Raw genomic sequence first — 12748 nt, forward strand, 5'->3', positions numbered from 1 at the left:
TATCTCATACTTCATGGAAAGAGGAACAGCCCTTGGAGATATGAATCAGTAAGTATTTGTGTTTTATATGTTAACTTCTGACCTATGACTAAAGGTGTAAAACTGAAGTTATAAACTCTTGTGTGTCTATAACTGAAAAAAGTCTTCATCTCTTGTTATGTGAGTTTGAAAGTTTCCTTTTTCCAGAGGGGTTTTAAAAATTAGATTAAAATTTCAAAAGAGGCTCTTATATAACTGGTTTATAGAGAATAAAGGCTTATTTGAATATAATAGTCCCAGAATTCCCCCAAAATAAAAAAGCTAAACTTCTGTAAAACAAACAGCAGTGCTCATCACCCAGTCATTATCCACTGCAGTGGCTGACCAACACTGCTCCCTGAGAGAGGAATTCAGGATGAAAAACAAGATGAGGCACTCTATGCTTTCGAAAAACAGGCCCCTTAGACAGTTAGATGCGTATCTCAGGAAGAATTTTAATGAACCCAGATTCCCACATCTTCCCATACATAGAAAAGCACTAAAATCATTAACTTGAGATATCTGTTCTTTGTGACTAACAGTAATGTTACTGAGGCGTAAGCCTGACCGATTGTACATATTCCTTAGCCAAAATCATATATAAGCTGGTTTCTCCCCTACCTCTTCAGAGTGGTTCCCCAGAGCTACTGAGAGGCTTTCTCCCAGGCCACAGTCCTCAGTAAAGTCCCTGAATAAAACGTAAACTCCAACTCTTATGTTGTGTGTTCTTCTTTCAGTCAAAACTCCTAGTACTCCTAATACTTTAAATATGCTACCCTGAAAAAAATCTCTCCCCCAGAAACCCCTTTCTCAGAAGCATTTTCATATAATGCTTTCATATGATTCGAAGTTATTACAATCAAAGTGAATCCCTGGAAAAATAAAGTATGTTTAATAATCTGAGTGTGCCCGTCTCTGATTTTGTCAGTGTGGAGGTGTGGAGCATAATACAAGCATACATTTTATTTTTTATAAAACTTGGGTTTCTTTTCTCATGAAAAGACTAATTAAACTGAACTTCCTAAATAAGACTTGCATGTATCTTCTAATACCAGTCCATATTTAAATTTCCTTAACAGTCCTCTTCCTACCCTCTGCTTACCAACCCTCAAAATACAAACAACTCATGTAAACAGCCTTACCCCTGCTGCAAAGTTGCCCCAGATGTCACATCAAGTTTCTCACACACCCAGTGCTGATACAACAGCATAGAAGATACTCTGATTACCAAATCTATTTATGTATCTATTACCACTGTCCTTTTCAAGCTGTGGAATTGTAATGACCCAATTTAGACCAAGGCTAGGCCACAAGTTAAGTACTCCACATCCTTTCTGGAGCATATAATTAATTTAGAGTATTTTATATTACAATAAACATGGATAAATAAAAAGAAAACTGAATGCAAATTCTGCATGAAATTTTTAGATAAAATATGAGACTTCAAAAAGCACACAGTAGGTATAGCCTAGAAAATAAAAACAATCACCTGACTCTGTTGACAGGGGAAATGAGTGGGAAAGGTTTTTACGAGCAAACTTGGGAATCTCACTAAAAAAAAAGAGAAATCCGGGCTTCTCTGGTGGCGCAGTGGTTGGGAATCTGCCTGCCAATGCAGGGGACATGGGTTCGAGCCCTGGTCTGGGAAGATCCCACATGCCGTGGAGCAACTAAGCCCGTGAGCCACAACTACTAAGCCTGCGCGTCTGGAGCCTGTGCTCCGCAACTGGAGAGGCTGCAACAGTGAGAGGCCCGCGCACCGCGATGAAGAGTGGCCCCCGCTCGCTGCAACTGGAGAAAGCCCTCGCACAGAAACGAAGACCCAACACGGCCCAAAACAAATAAATAAATTTATTTAAAAAACAAAAAAAAAGAGAAATCCAAGTTACTTAAATATTTATTTCTGAGAAACTCACCTGTAACCTTGCAATCTCTTCTCCAAATTTCTTCTGCTGTTTTGCCAGGATAGACTGGTGGTACTCAGCATAGGCCTGCATGATACAGTGCTTTGCAGCCAAGACAGGGAACACCTCCTGGAAATAAAAATACTGACCAGGGGAGAGTCCAACCACAGAAACCACCACAGACAACATGGGATGCAGGAAGAAAAAGGAAAAGGAGACAGAAATTAGAATCACCCCATTAATGGTTTAGAGATAGGTTAGTCAGGTGTAAACAGAGAAGACCACATGATTTTGCATGGACTGGATTCAATGAATTCAGTGTTTTTCTTCCAATTAGAATTAAAGTTTGGGTTCTTTTCTTTTTTAACTGTTAAATGAAGCCAATTAAGCTTTTACAATTCACTTTAATTGAGCCATGAAGTCAACATTTTGTTTACAAAGAAGAAAGGAAAGCATGCGTTAGAAAGAGAAGTAGAATGGACATTCACAGAGGAATACCAAGCACAGGGCTTTAGAAGCTTTCTTGTGAGCCCTTACCCAGCCCTTAAGAGTTAACTAAACCACCATTACTCACATATACTAATGAAATTGCTCTATAGCTGACTGTTTCAACATGTTTAAAAGACAAAAGACAGTAAAGTAAGTTCCCTCTTAAATTCATGTCCTAAGAGACTTTTTTAATAAAGATGATTTTTAGCCATATAAAAATTACTCAGTATCACATACTCAAAAACACATAGCAAACAGACAAATGCACTAAGCTAATGACTAATATGATAAAGTGCTATTTTGCCCTAATTTGTTTTGAAAAAAATTCCAGTCAAAATTAATTTTAGAAGATCCAAAAACATGAACCAAAAAAGCAGTAGAGGATCTTCTAAAATGTCAAATCCTAGCCTATAACCTCATTGTTTTTAGGAAGTACATGCCATATAATATCCAAGAAATATACTAGACAATCACTGTCTAGACAAAAAAATAAGAGAATCAAAAACTGAATTACTACCTTGTGAGCTTTCCTGTCTCCCAGTGAATAATTTCCTAGCTTCCTGGGTCACTACTTGCAGATATTCCAGTTTTATAACTAGAATATGAAAATATCTTATGAGATTTATTAGTAAAAAGGCAAAAAATAAAAGACATCTAAATCTCAAACTGTACTCATGCCAGTTCTCAAGGTAAGTCTGGAGCAACTTGGTACTTAAACAGGAGATTTTCAAGGAATACCAGGATTGGTGCAGAGGTAGTTTCCAAGTCTTTGTAGGTGACATTCTTCTCTCCGGGACAGGACTGAACTAATGGCCCAACAGGATGTAACGGTACACTGTGCAGCTGATCATGAGGTCTTCCAGATGAAAAAAAGGTGAGAGGAGATCCCAAGTCTCTTTTTAAGAGCAACACTATTACTACCCAAGAGTCCTGGGCAAATTTCTACTGATCTCTTGGTGAATTTTAAATCTCCAGGAATCTTCAAATTCCCTAGTGCTCATATTCTGACTAATGTGTTGATGTACTTACATGCTTTTTTATTTCACCACAAAATTGTCTGCAATTTCATAATTTATAAAGATTCCTGAATGACTTATAAATCAATAAATTTCCCTACAAAAGAGCATGTAACAAATATCATTTGCTATCATACAGACAAAACTAATTCCTTGAACATTTCTGAAAGAAAGCAGTTGAATCATACATTTCAGTCTGTAAGTTTCCGTTTTTAAGCATTCTGAATTTACTTCTTAGTCTAATCATCTGCTTTGTCATTTACAAATGATCATCAGTGACTAGTCTCTTCAAATGCCACTTCAGAAAGGTTTATATTAAAACAATTAATACTTCCTGTGATATATGGTTTTAGATGGTTGTTTTCCTTAGCTGTCCAACAGCAGCCCAATTTTCTAGCCCTGTTGGCAAAATTTAATTCTAATCAAAGTACTGGATGAATTTGTTAAGTTTCCTTTTCCTTTTGTCTTTATGTCTGTTTCTGCGCTTTAAGATTCATCTCTAAGAAAACAGGACAATAATTAAAAGGGTGAATAATCAACATGCTCAAGTACTCATGCTGTACCAAATAACCAATGATTCAAAACTACACAATGCCCTGATCTGATAAAATTACTGGAGACAGGTGTTCAAAATTTTCCAGCAAGAGTTTTAGCTCGGAAAAATAAGTTTAGTAAAGAGTGGAAGCAAAGGCATCCCCTAAATATGAAAGAGAATTTGTCATGCATCTTAAATAAAAAAACTGTTTCTACAAATATACTCTTCAAATGCCGCTCCTTAAATTTCAAATTTCTTTATAAAACATAATTTTTAATTTGCTTTTTATACACAAAAATGTCCAAATATTTCCACATGCAAAACAACCAAGTATTTACAAAAACAATAACTGACCTTGGGGAGAGTATCTTTGTACTGACACTGTTTAAAAGCATCACCGAAATAATCTGCAGCCTGATTAGCCAATTTAGCTATGATAGCATCTTTCATTTTATCTGGAATAAAATATTAAATTGACCATTATAATGAAAATAAATATAAAATAATCTGATATATCATAATAACTCAGTATAGACATTGAGATCACAAGTTTGTACATTTGTCTTAAAAAATTCTTATTGATGAAATCAATTCTTCTGCATACAACTTAATTATTCCACAGGCAGATCCAAAGAGTCAGAATAGATCAGCAGTTGCTAGAAGCTGGGGGAAAAGGGGAATGGAGAGTGACTGACAGTGGGTATGGGGCTTCTTTTGGGGGTAATGATAATGTTCTAAAATAAGATAGTGGTGATTATTGCAAAACTCTGAATACACTGAAAACTAAAGAACTGTATACTTTAAAAGGGTAAATTTTATTGTTTATTAATTCTACCTCAATATAAGCTGTTATTTTAAAAGAAAAACTTTTCAAGTTTATTTAGCTTCCACCTGATGGACTGCTCCCTTATTTTCAATTTCTCTGTACTTACATATTCAATCTTATACTAATCTCTCATACTAATTCACAAGCCTTACAAGAATTGCTCTTATTCCCTCATTCACAGGGCCAGGGACTCTGCCTGAATGGCTCCTTCGTATCAGTTAAGTCTGGTTTAAACAAGACCTCCTCAAAGAAACTCTTCTTGAATGATGAATCTAAAATAGCATGACTCCCCCTACATACTTACCCAACTGCCAGACCACTAGTCATTATCACATCTTATTTTCTTCACAGCAATTATCTCTCTTTAAAATTACCTTGGCTACTTAATTTCTTGTTTATCATCTCCCCCACAATAAATTGTAAGCTTCCAGAAAACAGAAATCTTGTTTGTCTGCTAACTCTATCTAGAGCCTATCACAGGGATTGGCACACAGTTGTACCCAATACTTATTTGCTGAATTAACGAATTTTTGACATGCTACAAACCTATATAAATACTATTCCAGATTTCAGTGTTTTAAGACAGTAACTATATATTTCATAAAAGACTTCAAACACAGCCTACGTTCTTAAATGTACATTTATACCACCTTAAGGTCAGAAAAGGAAAGCTGAAAATTTTCAATAATCCGTGGGTCAAATTCAAAGAGGAAAGTTCTGTGTTGAACATATTACAATCACCTTCTTATTTTAAAAGCCTGTCACTTCTTTTCACATGCAACAAAATATAGGACAAACTGGAATTACCTCTTGTGGCTTTTAAAAAAAATACTTCTTGGGCCTGTGCCAGCATGATAAGACTGAGAGTCCCAACGGTATCTGGAGATATGTCCACAGTAGGCTCTCTATTCAAGGCAGATAAAACCGTCTCTTTAATATGCAAAAAGGCACCACTAGCAAACTAGAGGAAAGAAAAGAATTTCTTTTAAATCTGTAAGAATTCAGCAAGACAATTTTCTACTGTTACACACAAAACCACTTACATCTGACCTATAGGCAATAAGGACAGTTTTCTAAAACACTATAGAATAACAAGAGATTTAACGTACATTAAAGTCAAGTGCAGTAACAAACAAAGTAAACTGATGGGACAAATTGATTAAACTTTTTAGAAATACTCCCTCAAAACTAACATGAGAACAAAGGCAGGGATAAAACATTATTAAAATGTTTTTAGTTCTGAAATGCTCTTGCTTTGGTCCCAAATTCATCTCTCAAATAATTAAACATGCCATACTTAGGGGAAACTTTAAATAGTACTGATACCTAGTCCTCTGGGAAACAGCATGACTATCCATTGCTACGGATTTTTTATTTGGCTTTCAGAGCTCCCTACTGACATGTTCCCCATCAGATTTTTCTTCTCAATTATATTTCGCTGAGGTTAACACTAAGATAACTTCGCTTTTATGAAATAAATAACCCTGGGAAAAAGAAAGGTGGCAGTCTGGGATTAAAAAGTGCTGGGGGGCACTTCCGTGGTAGTGCAGTGGATAAGACTCTGCACTCCCAATGCAGGGGGGGCCTGGGTTCGATCCCTAGTCAGGGAACTAGATCCCACATGCATACCATAACTAAGAGTTCGCATGCCACAACTAAGGAGCCCATGTGCCGCAACTAAGGAGCCCTGGAGCCGCAACTAAGGAGCTGGTTACTCAAGGTTAACTGTACTGAAGTAAACATCAATGATTGCTGCAGTCATGAAGTATCATAAAACTAGAATGTCTCCAAGGAGTGATCAGCTGACTTGCTTAGTAAACTCACAGAATCACAGACTAGAATTGCAAGGGATCCAGTCTCTCATTCACAAATATGGACTGGAGACCTACAGAGTTTAAAGCACTTAGCCAAGGGCACAGAGCTTCTTGGTAGCAAACGGCCCAGACAGGTAACTAGGATCTCTTTCCATCACACTAGGGGACCCTGCTGTGAATCACAGAGGTGACTCACAGAATGGAACATATCCTCAATAATTCAGAATGCCCTCTTTCACATGCCAACTAATGGAGTTACAATGAATGGAAAATTAAATAAAATTTTACTTCACTTTCACATTTTAAAATATTTGCCATTTATAGCCTCACAAAGGAAAGGTATATGCACCATGCTTGTCATCTGTGCCCATCTAAAATTGGGAGCATGCTGTGTGCTTAAAGTACATTTTCCTCTCACTTTCTTAGAACAGCATTCTTCACCTCTCTTCTAAACTTAAACAATGGGAAAGATCAAACTCCACCTCTGAGACAAGCAAATTCCAGAGCCATGAGGGACAGTGTAAGAAGCATTTGGAATTCCATAAAATTTGGAATCAGAACACCTGAAACCCCAATCTACCACTTTATTAACACTTCTGCCCTTTAGTCTCCTTGTCTGTAAAATGAAAATGGCATTATATAACATGCATCAAAAAGTTTATGTGAACATCAACATACTCTGTAAATTATAAAGGAATATAAAACATAAAAACATAATTACAGGTATCACTTAACAATAATCACTTACTGTTTTTTAAATTGAAACAAAAAAGAAAAGCTGAGTAAATAACATACTGCCGCCAAATAATATGCCATATTAGTAAATGATTGTATCTAAAATCTAAATTTAGCTAACTTAAGAACATTACACATCTGACCACATTTAACTGTGACCTCTCCACAAGCTCAGAGTTAAAATTTTCTTGCCAAAAGGTCTTAATTTTTGTGACACTGGTAAAAATTTTTAGTGTGTCTAAGAAAAATTATGTAAAAATAACGTACAAATATTTTAAATGAGGTCATTTATTTAAAAGGGATTTGCCAAGGATTTCACCTCAAAACATTTAATCATTTGTTCTCCCAACATCTACTGAGCCTTTATTATGTGCCAGGCACTGTGCTAGGTGCTGGGTATACAATGGTGAGGAAAAACAGAGCTGGGTCCACAAGTAAGTAGTTTATCTAAGGGCTTCAAAAATATGTATCAATTCATTAAAAAGTACATTATTTTTCAAGAAAGCATCTGTGTGTAAAGAAACATTTATAAACCTAAACGTAAATTATTTTCAATTTAATCCAACTTAGTGTTGATGGTTATGTAGTAACTACTGTTCTGCGTACCTGATAATGCTTAGCAGCAATTTTCAATCCTTCATCATTATCCAGGTTCTGTTCCGCTGCAATCTGGCTAGCTAAGGCTGCACAATTGAACAACACACAGCTCTTTTCATATCCTAGGCTTGCAAGAGCTGTAAAAAAGTTGAGAAGGAAAAATTTATCAGATTATTTTTGTTCTAAAGAAAACGAATGTTTCAAAGAGAAATACTATGACCTCTATCCCACTGGCTCGCACAAAAACAAGTTTCCAGACCTGTTTTCTGACGCATAATACCACTCCCATATTCCTAGCTGCCCTGCCAGGCATCTATTTCCACAACAATATTCTCATCACCTAAAACTCAAGGATCAATAAATTAATCTTTCCTTCCCTTTACATCCACACTGCTATTAGTCAGATTCAAAATGAAAAGTCATTCAAGTCATTTCAAATTCAATTAGAATAAATTCTTTCCATTTTTCCATCACCTCTCTCAAAATGATATCTTCCCATGACATTCAAACCAGTTCCTCACTACTACAAACCTATGCCAATGCAAGTACCTCCTAGGGTAAAGGAGATATGGAATGCCAGCTAATACATCTCTCAGAAGTAGAGAAGATTATATGGTTAAAATACAATTCTAACCAAGAATCTACACACCTCACATTCACTGGGATAGCTGCTATCAAACAAAATGGAAAATAACAGTTGTTGGCAGGCATGTGGAGAAATTAGAACCACTGTGTACTGTTGGTGGGGATGTAAAATGTTGCAGCCATGTAGAAAACAGTATGGAGGTCCCTCAAAAAATTAGAAATAAAATTACTAGATAATCCAACAATTCCACTTCTGGGCATAAACCCAAAAGAACTGAAAGCAGGGTCTCAGTCTCAGAGATATTTGTACACCCATGTTTGTAACAGAATTATTCATAATAGCCAAAAGGTGGAAGTAACTCAAGTGTCCACTGATTCATGAACAGAAACAAAATGTGATGTGCACTTATAATGGAATATTAGCCTTAAAAAGGAAGGAAATCGGGTCTCATGTTACAACATGGATGAACCTTGAGGACATTATACTAAGTGAAGCAAGCTAGTCACAAAAAGACAAACACTCTATGATCCCACCCATACGAGGTGTCTAAAGTAGGCAAACTCACAGAAACAGAAAGTAGAATGGTGGTTACCAAGTACTGGGGAAAGGGTGAAAAGGGGAGTTGTTGTTTAAAGGGTACAGAGTTTCAGATTTGCAAGATCAAAAAGTTCTGGAGATCTGTTTCACAACAATGTGAACATACTTAACACCTCTGAACTGTACACTTAATATTGGTTAAGACAGGGAATTCTCTGGTGGTCCAGTGATTAGGACTCGGTGCTTTCACTGCTGGGGCTCAGGTTCGATCCCTGGTTGGGGAACTAAGATCCCACAAGCCATGTGGTGCGGCCAAAAAAAAATAAAGAATTTTTAAAAATTGGTAAAGATAGTAAATTTTATGTTATGGGTTTTTTTTAACTACAAAAAAATTTTTAAAAAAGAACAAATTAAATCATAGTGACATTCAAAAGTCTTACATAATGTGCCAGGTATTGAACACCAAGCAAAATAATCAGAAGGCTTCTTACAAAAAATACCGAACAAACCATCTAGAAAAATCAGAACAACACTACAGCTGTGTGTTTGTGCCACACAATAGTGCCATAAAGTAAAACCCTCCTTGTTATGTAGCATGTTAGTAGTCTCCCTTGTAATTACGGTCAGCTTTTAGCTTGCCTCCAACCTAATTCTAGCCTCCTCACCATAAAGTAAAGCAGACATACACACCAGCTACTCTAACCTACTTTCTTAAATAAATGTATTAAAAATCTGGAATAACCAGGATATGAGTAGAACATGCAGCAAAATAAAGATCAAGGTGAACTAAAAATCTAAGCCCAGAGTAAACAATTCCAATAACAGAAAACATTTCAAAGATCCACATTAACATCCTTAAAGAGAATCAAAGATGGTACATCCATAAACAAGTACATGATGTTATTAAAAAAAGAACAATCCATGAATAAGAAAAAGCCCCTGGAAATTAAAAACTTGATTGCTAAAAGTTTTTCAAAAGAAAGGTTAGAAAATATCTAGGCAGCCCATAAAGAGAAAACAAAATGAAACGTGTAAAAGTTGTGAGTGAGTAGCTCAGAACAACTAATATCAGTTAATACAGCATTCTGAAAAGAGAGTAAAAAATGAAGAAATTATCAAAGAAATGTATGAAAATTTCCCAGGGCTGAAGGGAGATAATGAGTCTTCAAACTGAAAGGACCAACAATAAAATGCCATACCCCAAATGAAAGCCAATTAGATCTTTTGAGATTTCTAACCATGAAGTATAAAGAGAAAATTGTAAAAATCTTCCCAAGAAAAAAGGATCAGGTCACCTACAAAAGAATACTCAGCAGACTTTTCATCAGTAACACTGGATAGTAAAAGGCAAGGGAACAATGCCTTCAGGTTCTGAAGAAACATGATTCTAATTAATTCAACATATATTAAAGCCAGTATGGCTAAAAAAACGGGGAACAAGGGACTAATGGGAAGCAATGATGTCAGGGAGGTAAGAGAGCCAACTCTGCTGTAAAGCTTTAGCTTTTACTCTGAGTGAGGCAAGAAGTCAACAGAGTTTTGAACAGAGACACATTCAGCCCGCCTGGTGGACAACAGACTGTGGGGAAGCAGCACTGGTGGAGGCCAGAGATTAGGACAGGTAGCTGCTGCAATAGGCGCGAGGGGTGATGGTGGCTCTGACCACAACAGTACGAGCAGAGGTGCTGAGAAGTGACTGGATTTTTAATACCTTTAAAAAGAAAATCTGATAGGATTTGCTGATGAATTCACTGAATGTGGGGAATGAAGTGAAACAATGTCAAGAGTGCCTCCAAGGTTTCTGACCTAAGCAGAATTTCAAACCAAATTCATGTGAGGGCAAAATACAGACATTTCCACAAAGAAGAGATTCAGAAATGTGACCTTTTCTGAGAAAGTTAATTAAGAGTATATTCCAGCAAAAGAGGAAGACACCGTAGCCAGAAAACAATGGCTCTAAACTAAGGGATAATAGTTATACAGCAGATTTAGATAGCAAACAGTCCAGATTCAAGCAAGAAAACAGTCGAGGCCAAAGGGAACAGAAGAGTCACTCAGGAAAAGGTGAGTCCAGAGAGATAAATAATAAGACCAAGAGTTTGCAAAGTCTTGAGAATATGATAAAAGCACAGAATGTGTGTGGTGGTGGAGCAATTAAAACTTCTAAAAACACACACACACGCACGCAGAGCCATACAAGAAAGTCACAGTCTAAATATAAAGCAACTCATCCAATATATATGACAGAGAGTCAGTGGACTTAAAGAAGAATGAAATACATTCCAAGCAACAGATAAAAATAAACTTTTTATATATAAGATATATATGCCAGCCTATTATATTTCCTATGAACATTATCATCCCAGGCTGTTGTCTTTCATTTTATTTTGACAATTTCTCACGTATAAGAGATTTTGTGAAAACTTTTTCCTGTAATTAAATCTTTTTTCCTTTATGATTTCTTCTATCACATCTAAAGTTAAATCAGGGTTTCTTTAAAATAAATGTTCAACTCTCCTTTCTTCAAAGACCTCTTTTTTGTTAATATTGAACTTCATTCTTGTTTTTTTACCTGAGCTTTTCAAAATGACAACAGCTTGATTATAAATAAAAATAGTTGTTCTAAAATTCAAACAATTGTTTAAACATACACACACACACACACACAAAAAGAAAATACATTAAAAATCACTCAATATCCTCCCAGAGTTACCCACTAATTTTTGGTGAATATCTTGACAAATAAGTACATACATGTTCACATACCTAATTTTTCACAAATAGTACACTATACCATATTCAGGGTGCCTGGAATGCACAACTCCAGGAAGCAGCAATCACCCTGGTTTCTATATAAAAGGTGTTCCAAAGAGACCAGCTCTGGGGCCCCGAGTTACATCAATTCAAGGCAACAGCTCTCACCTGTAACAGGTCTTTTATTGGATATTCAATGGACACAGATATATATGTCAACAAATATATATTTGCATTATCATTCTTAATATTCTAAATTATACAATATTCTAATGAATGGGCAGCCTGTGCTTTATTTAACCAAAACATTAGTGATGGACATTTAATTCCCAATATTTGCTACTAGAAATGCCTTGATGATCTACCTCCTGCTTTACTTACGCTCTCAATTTTTTGTGTGTCCCAATTCCTCTAGGACCTCAGTTCATCAACTTAACCTATCTCACTTAAATGTCTCCTGGTTCTCCTGCTACCTGCTCCTTATTCTCAGCCAAACAACTTGCTTGTCACAACAGCACTAGAAGTCCTTTTCTTGACTTTGCCTCCCTCTCAGCATAACGCTCCCTTTGTCCCCAACTCTTTACTGTATATTTTCTTAACTGAGCAACCCACACATGCTGCTTGTACTTCCTCACTTCCAGTCCACCCCTCGACGCAATCTGACTTCAGCATGCCCCTAGTGACACTTCTTTCTCTGCCAAATCCAGTGAATTCTACAACCTTCTATTTCTTGACCTCGGCCACAATGACTCTGTCAATGACATTTCGACATCAGAGTCACCTGAAGGTATTTTCAAAGGTATCAATTCCAGTGGCCCACCCTGAAATGTCCTCCTATCACATCTGGCATCCTGTATCTTTGCCTGTAAAGATATAATCTGTATTTCTAACATTCTCCCCAGATAACTGTAATATGCAGCCAGATTTGGGAACCACT

The 12748-nt window shown here is 36.4% G+C and overlaps 1 protein-coding gene across 5 annotated transcripts in view; it reads right to left on the bottom strand.

Moving 5' to 3' along the window:
• PDCD6IP (programmed cell death 6 interacting protein) overlaps positions 1-12748 on the bottom strand; it is a 58091-nt gene that overhangs the window by 29565 nt on the left and 15778 nt on the right. For 3 of the 5 annotated variants that reach the window (XM_060162417.1, XM_060162415.1, XM_060162419.1), the window contains exons 4-7: positions 7944-8071; positions 5596-5749; positions 4317-4417; positions 1935-2066 (exon numbers count right to left, since the gene is read on the bottom strand). In XM_060162417.1, coding sequence (XP_060018400.1) covers positions 1935-2066; positions 4317-4417; positions 5596-5749; positions 7944-8071 — 515 coding nt within the window. The remainder of the gene's footprint in view (positions 1-1934; positions 2067-4316; positions 4418-5595; positions 5750-7943; positions 8072-12748) is intronic. The other 2 variants (XM_060162418.1, XM_060162416.1) reach the window with 1 other exon arrangement.

Source organism: Lagenorhynchus albirostris, chromosome 10 (assembly GCF_949774975.1).
Source record: "Lagenorhynchus albirostris chromosome 10, mLagAlb1.1, whole genome shotgun sequence".
Lineage (NCBI taxonomy): Eukaryota > Metazoa > Chordata > Mammalia > Artiodactyla > Delphinidae > Lagenorhynchus > Lagenorhynchus albirostris.